The following is a 14,440-nucleotide window of genomic DNA, read 5'->3' on the forward strand; positions in this document are numbered from 1 at the left end:
TGCAATATGCTTAAGCAAATGGTGAATTCTGCCATCTGTCTATCCAAGTACATGTGAGCTGTTGAGATGGCAACAATAAGTAAAAAGATGTCACACACCCTTTCACTGCAAAACATATCCCTGCCCTTTCTAGCTGTTTTATTAGCAGACTTTAGAGATTCTAAATATTTGAACAGTAGAGACTTTGAATTAGCCTGCAATTTCCTTCTCAGTAAAGCGGACCACTTTCCCCGGTGAGTTCTGGGATTATATCTCTAATCCTATATTGTAATGAAATTCAGAGTGCCTTCCCAATAAAAACACTACTTTCTAAAATTTAAACTTTGCAACTACCATTTTAACTACTATTTTAACCTCTGCTAAACTTTTATTTATTTCTTAGAAAGGTGATGCTACCACCTTTCTTTTTTGTGACACTGTGATCTGATTTATAATCTCTAATAGGAAGTTACTGCTTAAAAACCCCCAAACAACCGATACGTTCTCATGCATAGAAAGATAAATTAATACTGGTACACTAAGAGGCTAAAGTGGAAGTTTGTAATTTTCAGTCTGCACCTTTGATTTTTCTGCAGTGAACTTCTCCTTCAGCAAGGAAAAGAATTGCTCTAGCAATTCTTACCTGTGATCCAATTACGTTTGGAGAGGGTGCAGTAGACTGCTGCTGCTGTTGATGGTGGTGTTGCTGTAGCTGTTGTAGTGGTTGTGGCTGTGGTGTCTGTAGTTTGTTTTCTGACTGTGCCAATGGCTGTATTTGAAACTTACTGTCCGGCTGTTCCTGCTTCACAATCAAATTCTTTCGAAGCTGCTCCACCACTCTTTTCTACCAGATAAACAAAAACATAAACAGAGACGATGATGGTCATTTTGTTGCATACGTTAGAGAAGATAATAATACCTAAAGCATTTAATGTAAAAAAAAGGTCTATACAGAAGAATAGTAGAAGTTCACTTTTTAGAATTTTAAAAGTTGGTGCTAACTAATGGACGGAATGCCAAAACAGCTATGCTGTCCAGCAGTATGACCTTGTCATCCTTGCAGAAATTCACCCCACTCCAGGCTATTCACAAACCACTGCAAGACCTCATTAGCATACATTCACTTGAGACTTGTTGGCATTCAGATTCCAAAATCTCCGTCTCCTTCTGACATGCGCTGCCAAGCACAGAAAATGACTGGTGAGGGAGTCATGCTGTGTGCAGAGTGGGGAATAGGAAGGGCATTGATGTGTGCTCATCCAGTCCTATATAATTATCAATTGAAAGAAAATCAGATCAGGCTGCCTATAGCAGGAAGGAAAGACACAGGTTTATTTTTCCAAGCTTAAATGCTTCCTATGATATTATAGCTTTCATGAAAATTTGAAATTATTCCAAAGAGAAGTCTCTTCTCCTGACAGCTACCGCGTGTCCTTAGATGATAAAAGATCTAACACCAGACCAGGTGACTCTTCATAAGTTGATCAACCATGTTGATACTACACTGGCAATAAGAGTTCACATTCTGTGTTAACCGACTTTAGCACAACAAGGGTTGCATACACCACAAGAGTTTTTTTGGGCACATGATAGGAAACTAGCATCTTTTCCAGTACTTTAACCACCACCGAACTAGGATAGCTTTACAAAGATTCAGACGTGTACTCCAGAACAGTTACACTACATGGCTGGATGTGGAGGGGTACAATGAAGGGTGACAAGACATGCCAGAGGCTGGCCTGAGGAAATTCTACCAAAAATCCTGGTGGTCAGATGAACTCAGTCAGAGCCTAGCACTAGCAAAAGGGGCTGCCTGAAGCAGTTCCACCTGCATGAAAAGAAAACAAAAATTCTGACAATATCAAATCTTTGGATTTTTCTTTTGAAGCAGTTCTATTAGGGTATAGTAGAAAACAGAGAGAGAATGAAAAAAAAATAATAATCCAGGTACGTAAAGCCAATTGAAACCACCTCTCCCTCAGTTATTTTTTTTTACGCAGGATTATGGAACTCTGAGGTACTTAAGTATCTGTTCTTTACATAGTTCCTGTTTGCACACTTCACACCTACTTCTGAGTATGTTCCTTAGGACGGGTTAAGGCTGCACTGTGACTAACACACTCATCTTGCACCTCTAACCTGGAGGAAGACAGCAAAAGGTGCAGGGTCCTAAATCGGCAGTTTTTGAGAACTGGAACTTTAAAAAGCAAAACAGAACACACATTCAACAACAACAAAAAAATCCTTTTTCATAGGTTGAAAACTGTGAATTTGCAAAAGACTGCATTCGGCAACTACAGAGTGTACATGAGGAAGACCGCCTGGCTGCTAAAACCTCCCTGGAGCTGTGGTGACAGTCCTGGCAGGGATGTACAGCAGACTCCAAAGGCAGCAGAAACACTGGCTCAATCTCACTGAAAATTCAGAGAGCTTGTAGTGGACAGGAATACAAAGTATGTATTTTACACTGCACCTAGAGGAATGCTAAAAGCTGTCAAAACCTGAAAACTGGAAACTGTTTGTTCCCACCTAGAATGAAGAGAAAATATTAACGGTATATATTTTTTTAAATTCAGAAATTTTATATAGTTTTAAGCAGCCTGTGTCTATCAGCTCATTCATACATGGAATAGCTGAACAATCATTTAAAATTGCTTTCTGAGAAGATCAACCATGTTAACCTGCAAACTAAAGCACTGCATCAGCAAGCAGAAGAGCTGAAAAACATTTCCAAAGAGCAACCCAAAGGGGAGGAGAGGAGAAGGGAGCAGAGCAGGAGATGAAATACTGCAACATGTCTATGTAATACAAGCCAAAAACGTACTGCACAGGAGACTGAACAATCAGAGTACCAACTCAGGACAAGAGGCAACAGGACAACCTTGTCCTGTCTTGCCAATAGGACGGAACTACAGCACTGCTGGGGAGGCCTGTGGCAGCCTGGTAGAGGGCTGCTGTGAGCCACCTGGCAGCAGCACATCCTGCCATCCACATCCATTATGCAGATATTAAATTGGAAGAAACATCTAATGCTTTTAAGATTCAGAGCAGTACAAGTGAAGTTTGCAGAGAATGCCAATTGCTGACGCAGTTTATTAAGCTTCCTCTACCAACCGTCAGTAAAAATACCACAGTGCCACTACGGAAATCGTTATACTATCTGGAAGGCTGTTAGGATTACGTGCTTGCTAGCAGTTATCAGGAGCAGCTCTGAACAACATATTCCAAAATTACTTAGCTTAATTACCTGAACCAGCTCGGACTGCCCCTACACAGGCACTAAGCCCAGGCCCTGTGTGCTCGCAGCACCTCACTGCTGCATCCTCCCAGCACCACTGTCAGATTAGGCCAGGATAATGAGAAAGTCTTGTCTACTGTGAGGCTTCGTACTACATTAAAGCAGTGTTTTAAAATGGTTCCTGTGAGTTTTTCGTCTGTTCTTAATCAATTCTGAATGCAGTTTGTGCCCCAGAACATGCAATCTGTATAGCTGAAATTAGCCAGCACTTGTGTAAAGTCCCGGCTGCACATCTGGTAAAGCCAGGGAGACTGAGGTGAAAAGTACCACAGAATTCTTAAGAAATGTTCTCAATAATTGCCATTTCCCCCTCCATTTTTAATTGAAGAATATTTAAATACTACATTCTTTCTGACAACTTCAGAACCTCAAACGGCAATTAACTCTTAATTGTAAACACATAAGCGAATCACAGCAGCTCTGAGTGTGAGAGAGCTCTACAACCCACCCATATTCCTAAGGTAGTTTCTTTTCCCGCAGTGCTCCAAACATGTGAAAAGCATCTGTCTTTCAAGTTTACTGAAATTTCCTCAAAGCCTCTGTTTACATCCAGAATGTGAAAGAAGTTAATAATCACATCCTTTCATGCGAGCTGTATCCTACCCAAGAAGTAATTGCTTGTGCTCTGCAATGGTTATGGTCAGGCTGCTACAAAATCTATTTGCCGAGCTGTGCCCCGCACGCATACTGCATAATTTAATAGCTCTTGCTGTCTTGACATCTTCATCACTAACTTCATCAAGAACTCTTCACGCCACTGAGTTCACAGAGTCCTACACACCTTATATGACCCCTTCTTAAAAGTAATAAACGTAATCAATACTGTGACATTCAGTGATAGCACTTTCTCCTTCGCGCCACAGCCCAGATCAAACAGAGCATTAGATTATTTTGGTTTGATTAGGCAGAAAATCTGCCTCTGCATCTTACTGTGCCTCAGTGAAGCAAGAAAAGACATATTCTCCGTGCTCTTATCAAAAACTATCATGAAAATATTGCTATAAAAGGAAAAGTCCTTGATAAAACTCTAAGTACAACATTATTAGCTAAGCATTATTTCCACTACATCATTCAATCAGTCAATGAAAAAGTGGTACTGTGTGTACAGCACATTTTTAAATCCTAGATCCCTCATTACAATTGGTGACACGTTTTCTTTTTTATCCAAGCAACATTCCAAAAAAAGAAGCACATCTACTTAAAGACGGTCTGCTTTTAGACTACAAAAATCTATAAAAAGAGTTAAACATTAAAATCTCCTTAAAAAAGAGAGAGAGAAGTACCAAGCAGCCTCACAGTGCATACCTTCAGTATCACAAAACCAGAGCTGATGTGCTTTGAATCTACCAAGTGCCTGCCAGTGACCTGCTTTCCTGCTCCACCGACTCCAGTAGTAAACTATTAAGTGTACCCTGTTCTCTGTCCCCTGCAATGAGCAAGAAATGTTCTCTGGGATTTAGAAGTCGCCAGCTGCTGAGAATGAAGTGGTAAGAGAAGATCGGGAGTGGGAAGGCTGGAGGGAATTTCCCTGCCCTGCAATCTCCTTTCCCTGCCTCCCTCCCTCGCATTGGCACTACCCAATGAGAAGTGAAAGACCTCTGCTTCTACATAGAATTTAAAGTTGCTTTTTAAACTGCCAGGGGTGTGCGTTTTGAGAGTGGAATTTGGGAGTGGAAAGATTACCAGCAAGGAGAGTAATTGTACACTCATCTGCTGATGGTATCGAAGAGTTAAAACGGGGATCCAATGATAGAAATCCATGATGTGTGTTTCAAAACTGTGAGGAAAAAACCCGTTGTACAATAAAACTGGATTTCAATTCTATTGACAGATTGCAGAAAGGGCTACAGAAATATGTTCTTTAATAGTGACCTCGTGTTTTTACAAAACTTTGCACCTTCAGCTGTGCATGACTCAGATTCAGATTGTTCTAGGAACAAAAAAATCTAAATGAACTAAATTAGAAAAAAAAGTTATTCCCAAAAAATGTGGTAAAACTTTCTACTCCTTAAAGTATATATATACCTCTTAGTTGAAACAGCCTCCCCTGGGAGAGTGAGGAAGGGGGGTTGCCCATGCTCTGTATGGGCACACAGCCACCACTGCCAGCAGTGGGACTGAAACTGTCAATGCCTTATTATCAGCCATGAGTACCAAAACGCGCAGTATTTCTTTCTACAATTTACTAACCTGACTCATTTTTTTTCCAAGGGTTTTGTTTCTCTGTGTGTTTGATTAAACACAGATATCTTAACCCTGCCTACCCAGTGAACGGCTGCACTGCCAACACACCAGTAAGTGTCCCAGTGTCTATGTGCCCACACAGCCCACGTAGAACATGTCTAAAGCACTACAAAGACACAAGGACATATTCTGCATGTTTACATGCCTACCTATTTTGAATGTGAGATTTTTCCAGTCGGATAGAAAAACACTTCTCAAACTTGCTAGAAATAATTCAGAAATGGCTTATGTGTGTTCTGAAAATAATGTTAGTTCTTTCATTCCTAATGGGGGAGAATGCTTATCAACTTTTCTATTTTATTTAAAATTATAGCTCAATTTATAAATGAAAATGACTGAAAATAGCTGCTGTGCCATTCTGTTTTATGTGAGTTCTTGATTGCTTTATTTTCAGTACTGTGTCTTTTACCATTTGCGGCAACACAAGACCAATTAATTTTTGGAAGGGAATGCTGTACCGTGAAATGCCTTATGCATCACTGTCTTCTCAATTTAGAATCTCTCATACTTGCTGCACAAAGTAGGGAACAGACACTGAACAAGCAGGAGCACTACATACACTATGTTTTCCTTCAGCTTATACATTAAATAAATACAATACTTCAGCCTCCTTGCCCCAATACTTTTGTTAACTGAAAGAAACCTTTAAGAAGAGCTACAATAATTAAACAGTGAAGCAATTGATGAATGAAGAATTAAATATATGACCAAGACAAAAACAGAACAGGAAGAACAGTTAAGTATTTGGAATGTAACTAAGGAGAAATGGAATGCAAGGATGAGGCTTTACAAGGTTTTTTGTTTTGTTTTAGGTTTTCCTGCTTATCAGAAATACTTCTGAGCACAAACACAGACTGGTAAAAGAACATGAGGATCACCTCCACATGAAATGGTCAGTGAAATGAAACAATTACACTGCTGAATACCACATTAAAGGTGCTCATTTTAATTTTATGTTGACCATCCACATATTGACTTCCCCAGTTCATCTACTTCAGGAAAAAAGATTCTGCTTGGGGGAAAAAACAGAAACAACCTAGGTTGTGAAGCAATGCAACAAAAGTTCTTTTGTACTTCGATGTAAAGCATGTTTCTACGTCTGACTGAACCTGTTTTCTAGAAGTCTATAATTTGGTCTCGTAAAATGTCACGGACTAAAAATTGCTGTATAAAATCTCAACACAAAAACTACCGCAGGAGAACACATGGGAACGATCTCCTTGGGCAAGTGGCTCACAGCTCTGCAAGGCAGCCAGCAGTTTCAACTAAGCATTTCTAACAGGGAGATACCGCTGCTTCTCTCCTCTCACCACTGATATATCTCATAATGTGACATCTTTTACACTGAATTTGTCTAAGTAACCACAGCAGAGGAATATAAATCAGTGAACTTATTTCTTCCTTTAAAAATTTTCAGTCTAAATAAAACAATCTACTTTCTACTTTGCTACCTCCTAATATTTTGGGTAGCCCAAAAAGAAAGGATAGTCACCAAAAAATCTCACTGCGTGCTCTTGCGCAGTGAATCAGTTTCAGCAGGATTCTTGTGCATCCCACTGCTGTTCCCACGAATGCATCACACCTCCTCTCCTCCTCGTGACAGGAAACATTCACGGGCCAGGCTCGTGCACCACAAGTACCAAGATGACTGACTTTATGTTAGAACAGAACATAAATTTGTCTTCTATGAACAGGAACATCTGCATGCTCGGACTATATTGTAGGCAAACCTGTTGAGTATCTTTATGTTGTCAATAGCATCTAATATTTAATTTCCATAGTTTCTTTACAGAGACCATAAACTAATTGCAGAGCCTAGAAATACTAAGAGAAGGAAGGAATAAATAAAGATGATACAGAGATGCAGAATGAAGTAGATGCTTGTATTAATCCTTTTCAATTCTGGAAAATATGGAAAACATTCAGTGAAATTGAATGTTAACAATGTAAAAAATGTAGAAGAAATTTTATTCAATTCATTTTGCGTGCAGCAATATCAACCTATTTCAAAGATCACCTCGATAAGGGATCCTTTAGGGATGAGATGAAAAGTTAGCGTTTCCTTGGGGATTTATCACAGCTGCTTAACCAGCAGCAGACAGGCTTTTTCCCTTTTGATATTGTCAACCAAATACTGTTAAGCACTGACTCAGTTAAACCCCATCACTACCGATATCACACAGCAATTCACTGTTGAGTTCTCCTTATTAGGCAGAAAGAGCTACCAGAGCAAAAAGCTGTAGTTTCATCTCACTCATCTGAGATGTTTTCTCTGTTTCCTACATTTAAACAGCATGTCGAACAGAGGTGCTCTGCCCAGCCAAACACACCTGCTGTACTCTTCTCTTTAGTTAACCAAGCATGATCAAAACGAAGAAAAATGCCTGCTTCACAGAAAAGACATGAAATTAAATCAGCACTGCAGACCCAAATCGCTGGCCTTTCATTGTATAAAGGTTTGTGGATCAGTTAACAGTGACTCTACCCTCTGTGGAAAAAAAGAAGGAAGAACAAAAAAGTAAAGATTCCTGCTTACCCTGCCAATTTAAATGGAAAGGGGAGGGAGGACTTTGCCCCTGTGTTTATCTCAGTGCAAATAATATCTCACTAAGTATGGCTAAAAGTACTCAAAAACTGAAGATGTGATGAACTTCTATGTCTTTTATAAGCATCCAGAAATTCTCTTTTTTTTTCTTTTTTTTTTTTAATCTAAGGATGCAGGGCTACTGGTGAGATTCTGAAGGAAAATCACAAATGCAACTGAGGACCCATCAAACAACTGTGTGAAACATGAGGCTTCCTGTGGCTCAGGACATCCTGCACATGACATAGAAGGCTGAGAGGAGATTTCTCACCGGGTAGAGATACTTACACATCAAGAAGACTTCTGAGAATGGGAGGGCTTTGAGTTTCTCCAAGAAATGTAAAATGATAATTCCATTACTGCAACCTGAAGGTAGATAAATTCAGCCTCAAAATAAGATGCAAAGATGGCCCGATGCTGGAAAAGCCCGATACAAGATGCAATGACCTACCATGATTTGACATTTTTAGGACACGATTATAAAGCTTTCCAAAGGAAATGCTTCATCTAACTTTTGGAGATCATATAGTACATGTGTGAGGCTCTGGATCCTGGGAAGACTTTGCTCATGCCCTGCCTTAATGGAAAGGGACAGCACAAATGCTAGCATTGTTCTCAGCACACTTCCCTAGCACTGAGTTTCCACATAAACACAGCCTTCCCCTTTAGCGTATGGATGTTTTCAGAGATACTTAGAACCAGATACAGTCAGGGTTGCTTTTTCACTTTCTTCTAAAGTATAAGAAGCTAGTCATAAGCAGAGAAAAGAAGTTGAGCAACACAAGCTAACCTTTTTCCTTTGTTGCTTTTCATTGCATTCCTTACTGCCACATTCAGATTCTTATTGATTCCAGACTTGGAATGGGAAAAAAATTTCCCTGATTGGAATTGCTGGGATGTTAGTGCTCCCCTCCACTGCAATGTAGAATGCGGATTGCCTGGTAGGATTAACTGGGCAAATTTCCCCATGTCAACCTGCTGACATTGCAACGGCCTTCAGAATAACTGGCAGCCCAATCTATCACCTGCTCTCTAGCCGTGGAACACAAAAACTTTGTCTCCTGATAATGAAACCATTCGCTGAAGTCAGGAGATGTCACACAGGAGTACTGGGGAAGAATATAATGCCTTCTAATCACAGGAAGTCTAAGTAGTTATCTCATTTGCCCCTTTTGGTTTTGATGTGTAGCATCTCTACTTCCTTTTTAAGAAGGAAGTCTTTAAAAAGAAATCTACCTGCTAGATGGAAGAGAAAAAGCATCTGATACGCGTAATTGTTTTTAACAGATGTACATAGTACCTAACTTTAACAGGATCAGGCATAAGCATCTAGATACACATATAATCTGGGATTAATCTAAAATTTTGGTCGGCTCCTGGAACATAGATCTCAGTAGCTGTTCTTGCTGCCCCCATAGCTCTTTAAAAACAAGTTTCATCCTTTCAGATCTAAACGCTTTAGGAAGGTGCCATTACTTCATTGAGCAATGTTAACAGTGCTGTGAGGACCATAAATGAAGAAGCCTTGTGTGGAACACAAAGATCTTTCTCGCTTTGATGGACACCTCACAGAATGATATATTTGAGATATGATATATCAGTATGGACAATAAACAGCAAGAAACAAAGCAGTAACAGAGAGGGGAACGTAAACATTTCTATCCATAAGTTCATACCACTTCTTCACAGTGTGCTTGCTTGTTTGACAGTTATACTGTCATCATTTTAGACTGTTAAACCTCTGCTCTAGGGTTCATAAAAGATCAGAGCACTTGTCACTCTCAATGCAGGTAGAGGGAGATAGAGTGGTTGAGCAGTTCATTTTTCTTTATAATTACACTCCATTAACCTTCCACATGAGAGCTCCCCCGCGCTTTCATACCAGCAGCACCAACTGGCTGTGTTTGATAAGGCTCAACAGAGTCTGCAAGACCAGCATGTGGAACAAAAGGAAAACTCCAGCACTGCAGACTTAGCAGAAGCTGGGCTGAAGCCCGGCTAGTGGCACAGAAATATTCAGCTACATGACACACAGGTGAACGGACACCAGCTTCACCCTACCTGCTTCCCTACAACTGCACCCCAGAACTTCATAGGTGTACGAGCTAGCATTAGAATGCCAAACGCACAGCTGGGGAATTATTCAGTACAGGGAACTGAATATTTACCATGCTTTTACCTCACTGCAGAGATCTGCCAAGAGAAACGCATTTGGAGTATTAAAGCATGCAGGGCAATATAAAAGAAGTTGTCATTACATTATAATTAGATCATGTTGGAGTAAGCAACCAGAGTACAGAGAAGGAAAATTACTTTTGAAATTTAATTTTTTTTTTTACACTTTCAGTATCTAGGATTGTTTGCTGTATGTTTTGAAGACCACACTGGTTAACAAACAGCATTATATTCATCCGTAACCCTCTCGATGGTGACCACATAAATGATAGGCTCTTCTAAAAAGAGAGACTTCTTCGATTAATAATGTATTCTATGAGAGTTTTAAACTCAGTGCCAGGAAAGCTATTTTCCATGTGCATTAAGGTAGATTAGCATTTGTGTATACTGAGCAATGGTCTCAGCACATGCTTACACAGATAAAAGGGAAACAAATTTGGAAGGAGGGACTGTAAACAATCTGGAACGGGATCCAAATTAGTTAAAAAATAAACGAAACCTTACCAAATCTGCACTTTCAAATGACATTCTATATCACCTACTGGAATTTTTAACTCTTTCAAATGTCTTCATAACATAAAGCTGCATACAGAATTGGCCTGTACAAGTAAGTGATTATGATATTCTTTTTGCTATTAGCTCCATTATCCTTTCACAACCCTCTTCTGTTTAACATATTGTGATACTGGCATCTGCATGCATCTCCATAAATAAATATAACATACTTCTTTCCTACAGTACCTTTCCACCTTCAGCTAATACTTTGAAATGATGCGTTGTTTTTTGTGTCTTGCTAACTCTGAAGTGTCTGAAACAAAATCTGTTTGTGCTGCAAACCAAACCAAGCTATGAATCCAGCACTGTCCTTGCTCAGAACAGCACAGGAATTTTAACCCAGAGTTCTGGTGAGCACTGCCACAGATCCCCATCAGTAAGAAGGAAACAGGTGATACTTCTCTTGTAATAGAAAGTTACACACTGTTACTGTTGCTGAAGGCTCTTAACATAAATCCCACTTTTAACTTCATAGTAAATTTTAGTTTGGTTGGTTGGTTGTTTTTGTTTTTGTTTAAGATTTTGGACCTCCTGCCCTAAATTTTCTTTACCTTAAGACACTGATTCAATCCTTAATGAAATATAACTTGTGCCACCTAAGCCTATATAACATAAGGCATTAATTCAGAATTAAAGGATGAGGCCAAGCGCAGTGATTCCCATACTGTCAGGCTGTTGTGGCTACCTCAGGAAAGCAGAAGAGTCAGAGGGCAGTTACTTCTCTCCAAGACAGACTTGCTCAAAGTGGGAACTCAAGTACTTTTGTAATATTAATTTATTGGATGAACAATGAGAACCGTGTCTCGGATGCATTTGGTATCAACTAAGAGGCAAGATGAATTTCATCAGATGTAATTTTTCTACTAAAGATGATGTTCCATCTCCAGCTTAATAAATCTGAAACAACATAATTAGGACATTAAATACAATTCTATACAGCATCCATATCTCTTGGTTTTGAAAAATGACTCTACAGTGCCTCGGTGCTGTAATGCAATGCACACGGATCTGACCTGGAATAACATTTGCGAGGACAGAAGCACAGCACTTTGAGGGAAGGCAGAACCACAGTTGAGGCACCACACTTAGCTCCTACTTCCATTAAAAATAATTTTGAATTTAGTACGCGTGAATCGTACTGAATGCCTCTACGATCTGCTCTCTCATCTCTTTTGGTGTATGTTTTGGAAGCACTGAGTATTGAGACTGCTCTTAGTACAAAGCACTGCAGAGGTGCTTCTGCTCCCTCAGCCTGCCAGCTGTCACAGCTACCACCATTTAGAATATGCTCTCTGGACAAGTGGACCAACCTTACCTCTAAAGAATGCAATATTGCAGCTCATGGGACCTCTTTCTTAGTAAAAACAAACCCCAAAACAAAATGACACAACGCTGGACCTGCAAAATTTTCCTCATTAGAACTTTTCAGCAATATTTGCTATTTCCCTCATCGCCTTTTAGAAAATATTTTAGTAGGAAACACTTTACAGTGACTAGTCATTCTCTTTGTACAGAAGACCTGTCAAAAACAATGGAAGTTATTTCTGCTGCTTTGTTATGTCAGTAAAGGAGATGGCGAGGGCTTTGAGGAGGGCAGATCATTCACCTGCACATGCAGAACTATGCAGGCCAGTGCAGGACTCCTAGAACAGAATTACTGAGGTTTTCAGTACTGTTTATGTAATAATCCTTGGAAGACTGAAGGATTGTTGAGATTATAAATGTAAATGTGAGAAATCCTTGTTAAACACTGGGAAGAGAATCACAATCTAAGAGGCTAAAATTCTTCAGATCGGTGGGAGTTGGATTATTTTGGTTTACAGTTACTTTGTTAAACTTTAGAAAGAGCACATGAGCACTACAGATTTAAAACAAACACTTACTAAGCCTTTGATGAATTTCTCTAAAATTCTCCAAGGAGTTTTCTGTCAAAAGTAGTAAGAAATCGTAAAATAAACCCTTTTATAATTCTTCTTTATGTGATACAAATTTCTAAGTATGTATTTAAGGAGAGACCAAGACTACCACTTTGCCTCTGCAGGCCCATATTACATTTAAGAGGCAAATTAACTTTGTTTTTAAATGCTGATGGCAAGGATCAAAGAAAAAACGTGTATTTGTACACGATGAAGAGTAAGTGTATTTTGAGAGCATATGCCTGATGTGATATTTATTGCAGAGAACACGCAGTGTATTGCTGGATGAAGACAGGTTGTGCTACAAACCAGTCTGACCAGCTGAACCTGCACTCAGAGGTATCAGACCTAGTCCTAGTGAAACTCAGAAATATTACTTCATTGGCTCTAAGTCAGCATTTTTTTCCATGACAGTTCAGTTCTGAATATGTTTGCCAGCATTAGCTCACAACACAGGCCCTCCAAAGCAGCCTCAGCAGGTCTCTCTCGGGTATTTCAAAAGATACCTTGCACATTGGTCTCTAGGAGCTGTAAATCACAGAACAGGAGCTTTCTTCTCCATGGTTTCACACTGATGGATTTTTTTCCCCTCTCTCCCTCGTTGTTTTCTCTCTTTTTATTTTTTTTTAAAGAAACACATGTTGCACTGTTGAGAAGGGCTGAAAGATTACAGCTACCTAGCAACTAAAAGACAGGCTGCTGGGGTGAGCCATCTTGCTTTGTGTCCTCGGCACTGAGACCTTCCCTTGTAATGGGGTCTTGGGCTCTGTTATTAAGCACAGAGAACAAATCTGAAGCAGCCCTGGCTTTGGCATTAGAACCTAATTAAAGTTTCATACCCATAACATGTGCCCCTCTTAAGTTAAATAAAAATAAGCCTTCACAAACCCACTTTCTCAGATAACCTTCGCAAAATGTGAGGCAGAAGGACAGCGTCAGCATTAGGCTGAAACCTAGGTGGTTCTGGGGTAGGGGGCTACTGAAGAGAAGAAACTGAGCGTACATTTTCCTTCACCTTACTTCTGCATATAGCAAACTGATGCTGAAATGCAGGGATGCTGTGGGGAAAAAGAGCCTCAGGGTTTTTCTGTTTTCGAACAAATGCTACAGGGCACACGTATGAGAAAATAAAGCATCTTTACTTGCTCGTTTTGATAAAACCATCTTCTGCTGTATTTCATCTCAAGTTGGGGCAGGATGTGAGTAGAAGAAAGAGGCTTTTAAAAGATCTATCTTACACACCCCCACATGTATAGCAGTAAATACATGCAAGGGCATGTGAGGAGCTAGTGATCTAACATTACTTTAAAAAGAGAAACAGCAAGAGCGAAGTCTGAGAAAAACATTAACCGGTGGTAATAAGAATGCAAGTATGTGATAGGTGTTGGAGAAATACAAAAAATAAAGACAAGATTGAAATGTGCAAACAGCATTACTTGACTTGGCACTGCGCTGGCAGAATTCCTTGTGAGTGGAGTAGGATTTCTACAACAATTACTTGGAGGACCACATATACATACTCTCATATAAAAAACACATTTAAGGCAAACCACATGTGCCAGCCTGCCCAGGAAGGTAGTCACACTGCCACTGATCGCTAGGAAGCTCAGAAGCTAAAAAAATATAACAAGCATCAAACATGGAACAGGGTAAGAAAAAAAACAGAAAAAACAGGTTGTCACAAGCACA

General features: G+C 39.7%; 2 protein-coding genes across 8 annotated transcripts in view; one reads left to right on the forward strand and one right to left on the reverse strand.

Annotated features, from left to right (window-relative positions):
* The window catches only part of SLC35C1 (solute carrier family 35 member C1), a 233,191-nt gene that overhangs the window by 100,146 nt on the left and 118,605 nt on the right, over positions 1-14,440 (forward strand). The window lies entirely within an intron of this gene.
* PHF21A (PHD finger protein 21A) overlaps positions 1-14,440 on the reverse strand; it is a 121,325-nt gene that overhangs the window by 25,575 nt on the left and 81,310 nt on the right. For all 7 annotated transcript variants that reach the window (XM_065754841.1, XM_065754840.1, XM_065754842.1 and 4 more), the window contains exon 6: positions 623-823. In XM_065754841.1, coding sequence (XP_065610913.1) covers positions 623-823 — 201 coding nt within the window. The remainder of the gene's footprint in view (positions 1-622; positions 824-14,440) is intronic.

The sequence above is a fragment of the Cyrtonyx montezumae genome, unplaced genomic scaffold, assembly GCF_038088225.1.
Source record: "Cyrtonyx montezumae isolate F1298 unplaced genomic scaffold, pur_monq_1.0 scaffold_10, whole genome shotgun sequence".
NCBI lineage: Eukaryota > Metazoa > Chordata > Aves > Galliformes > Odontophoridae > Cyrtonyx > Cyrtonyx montezumae.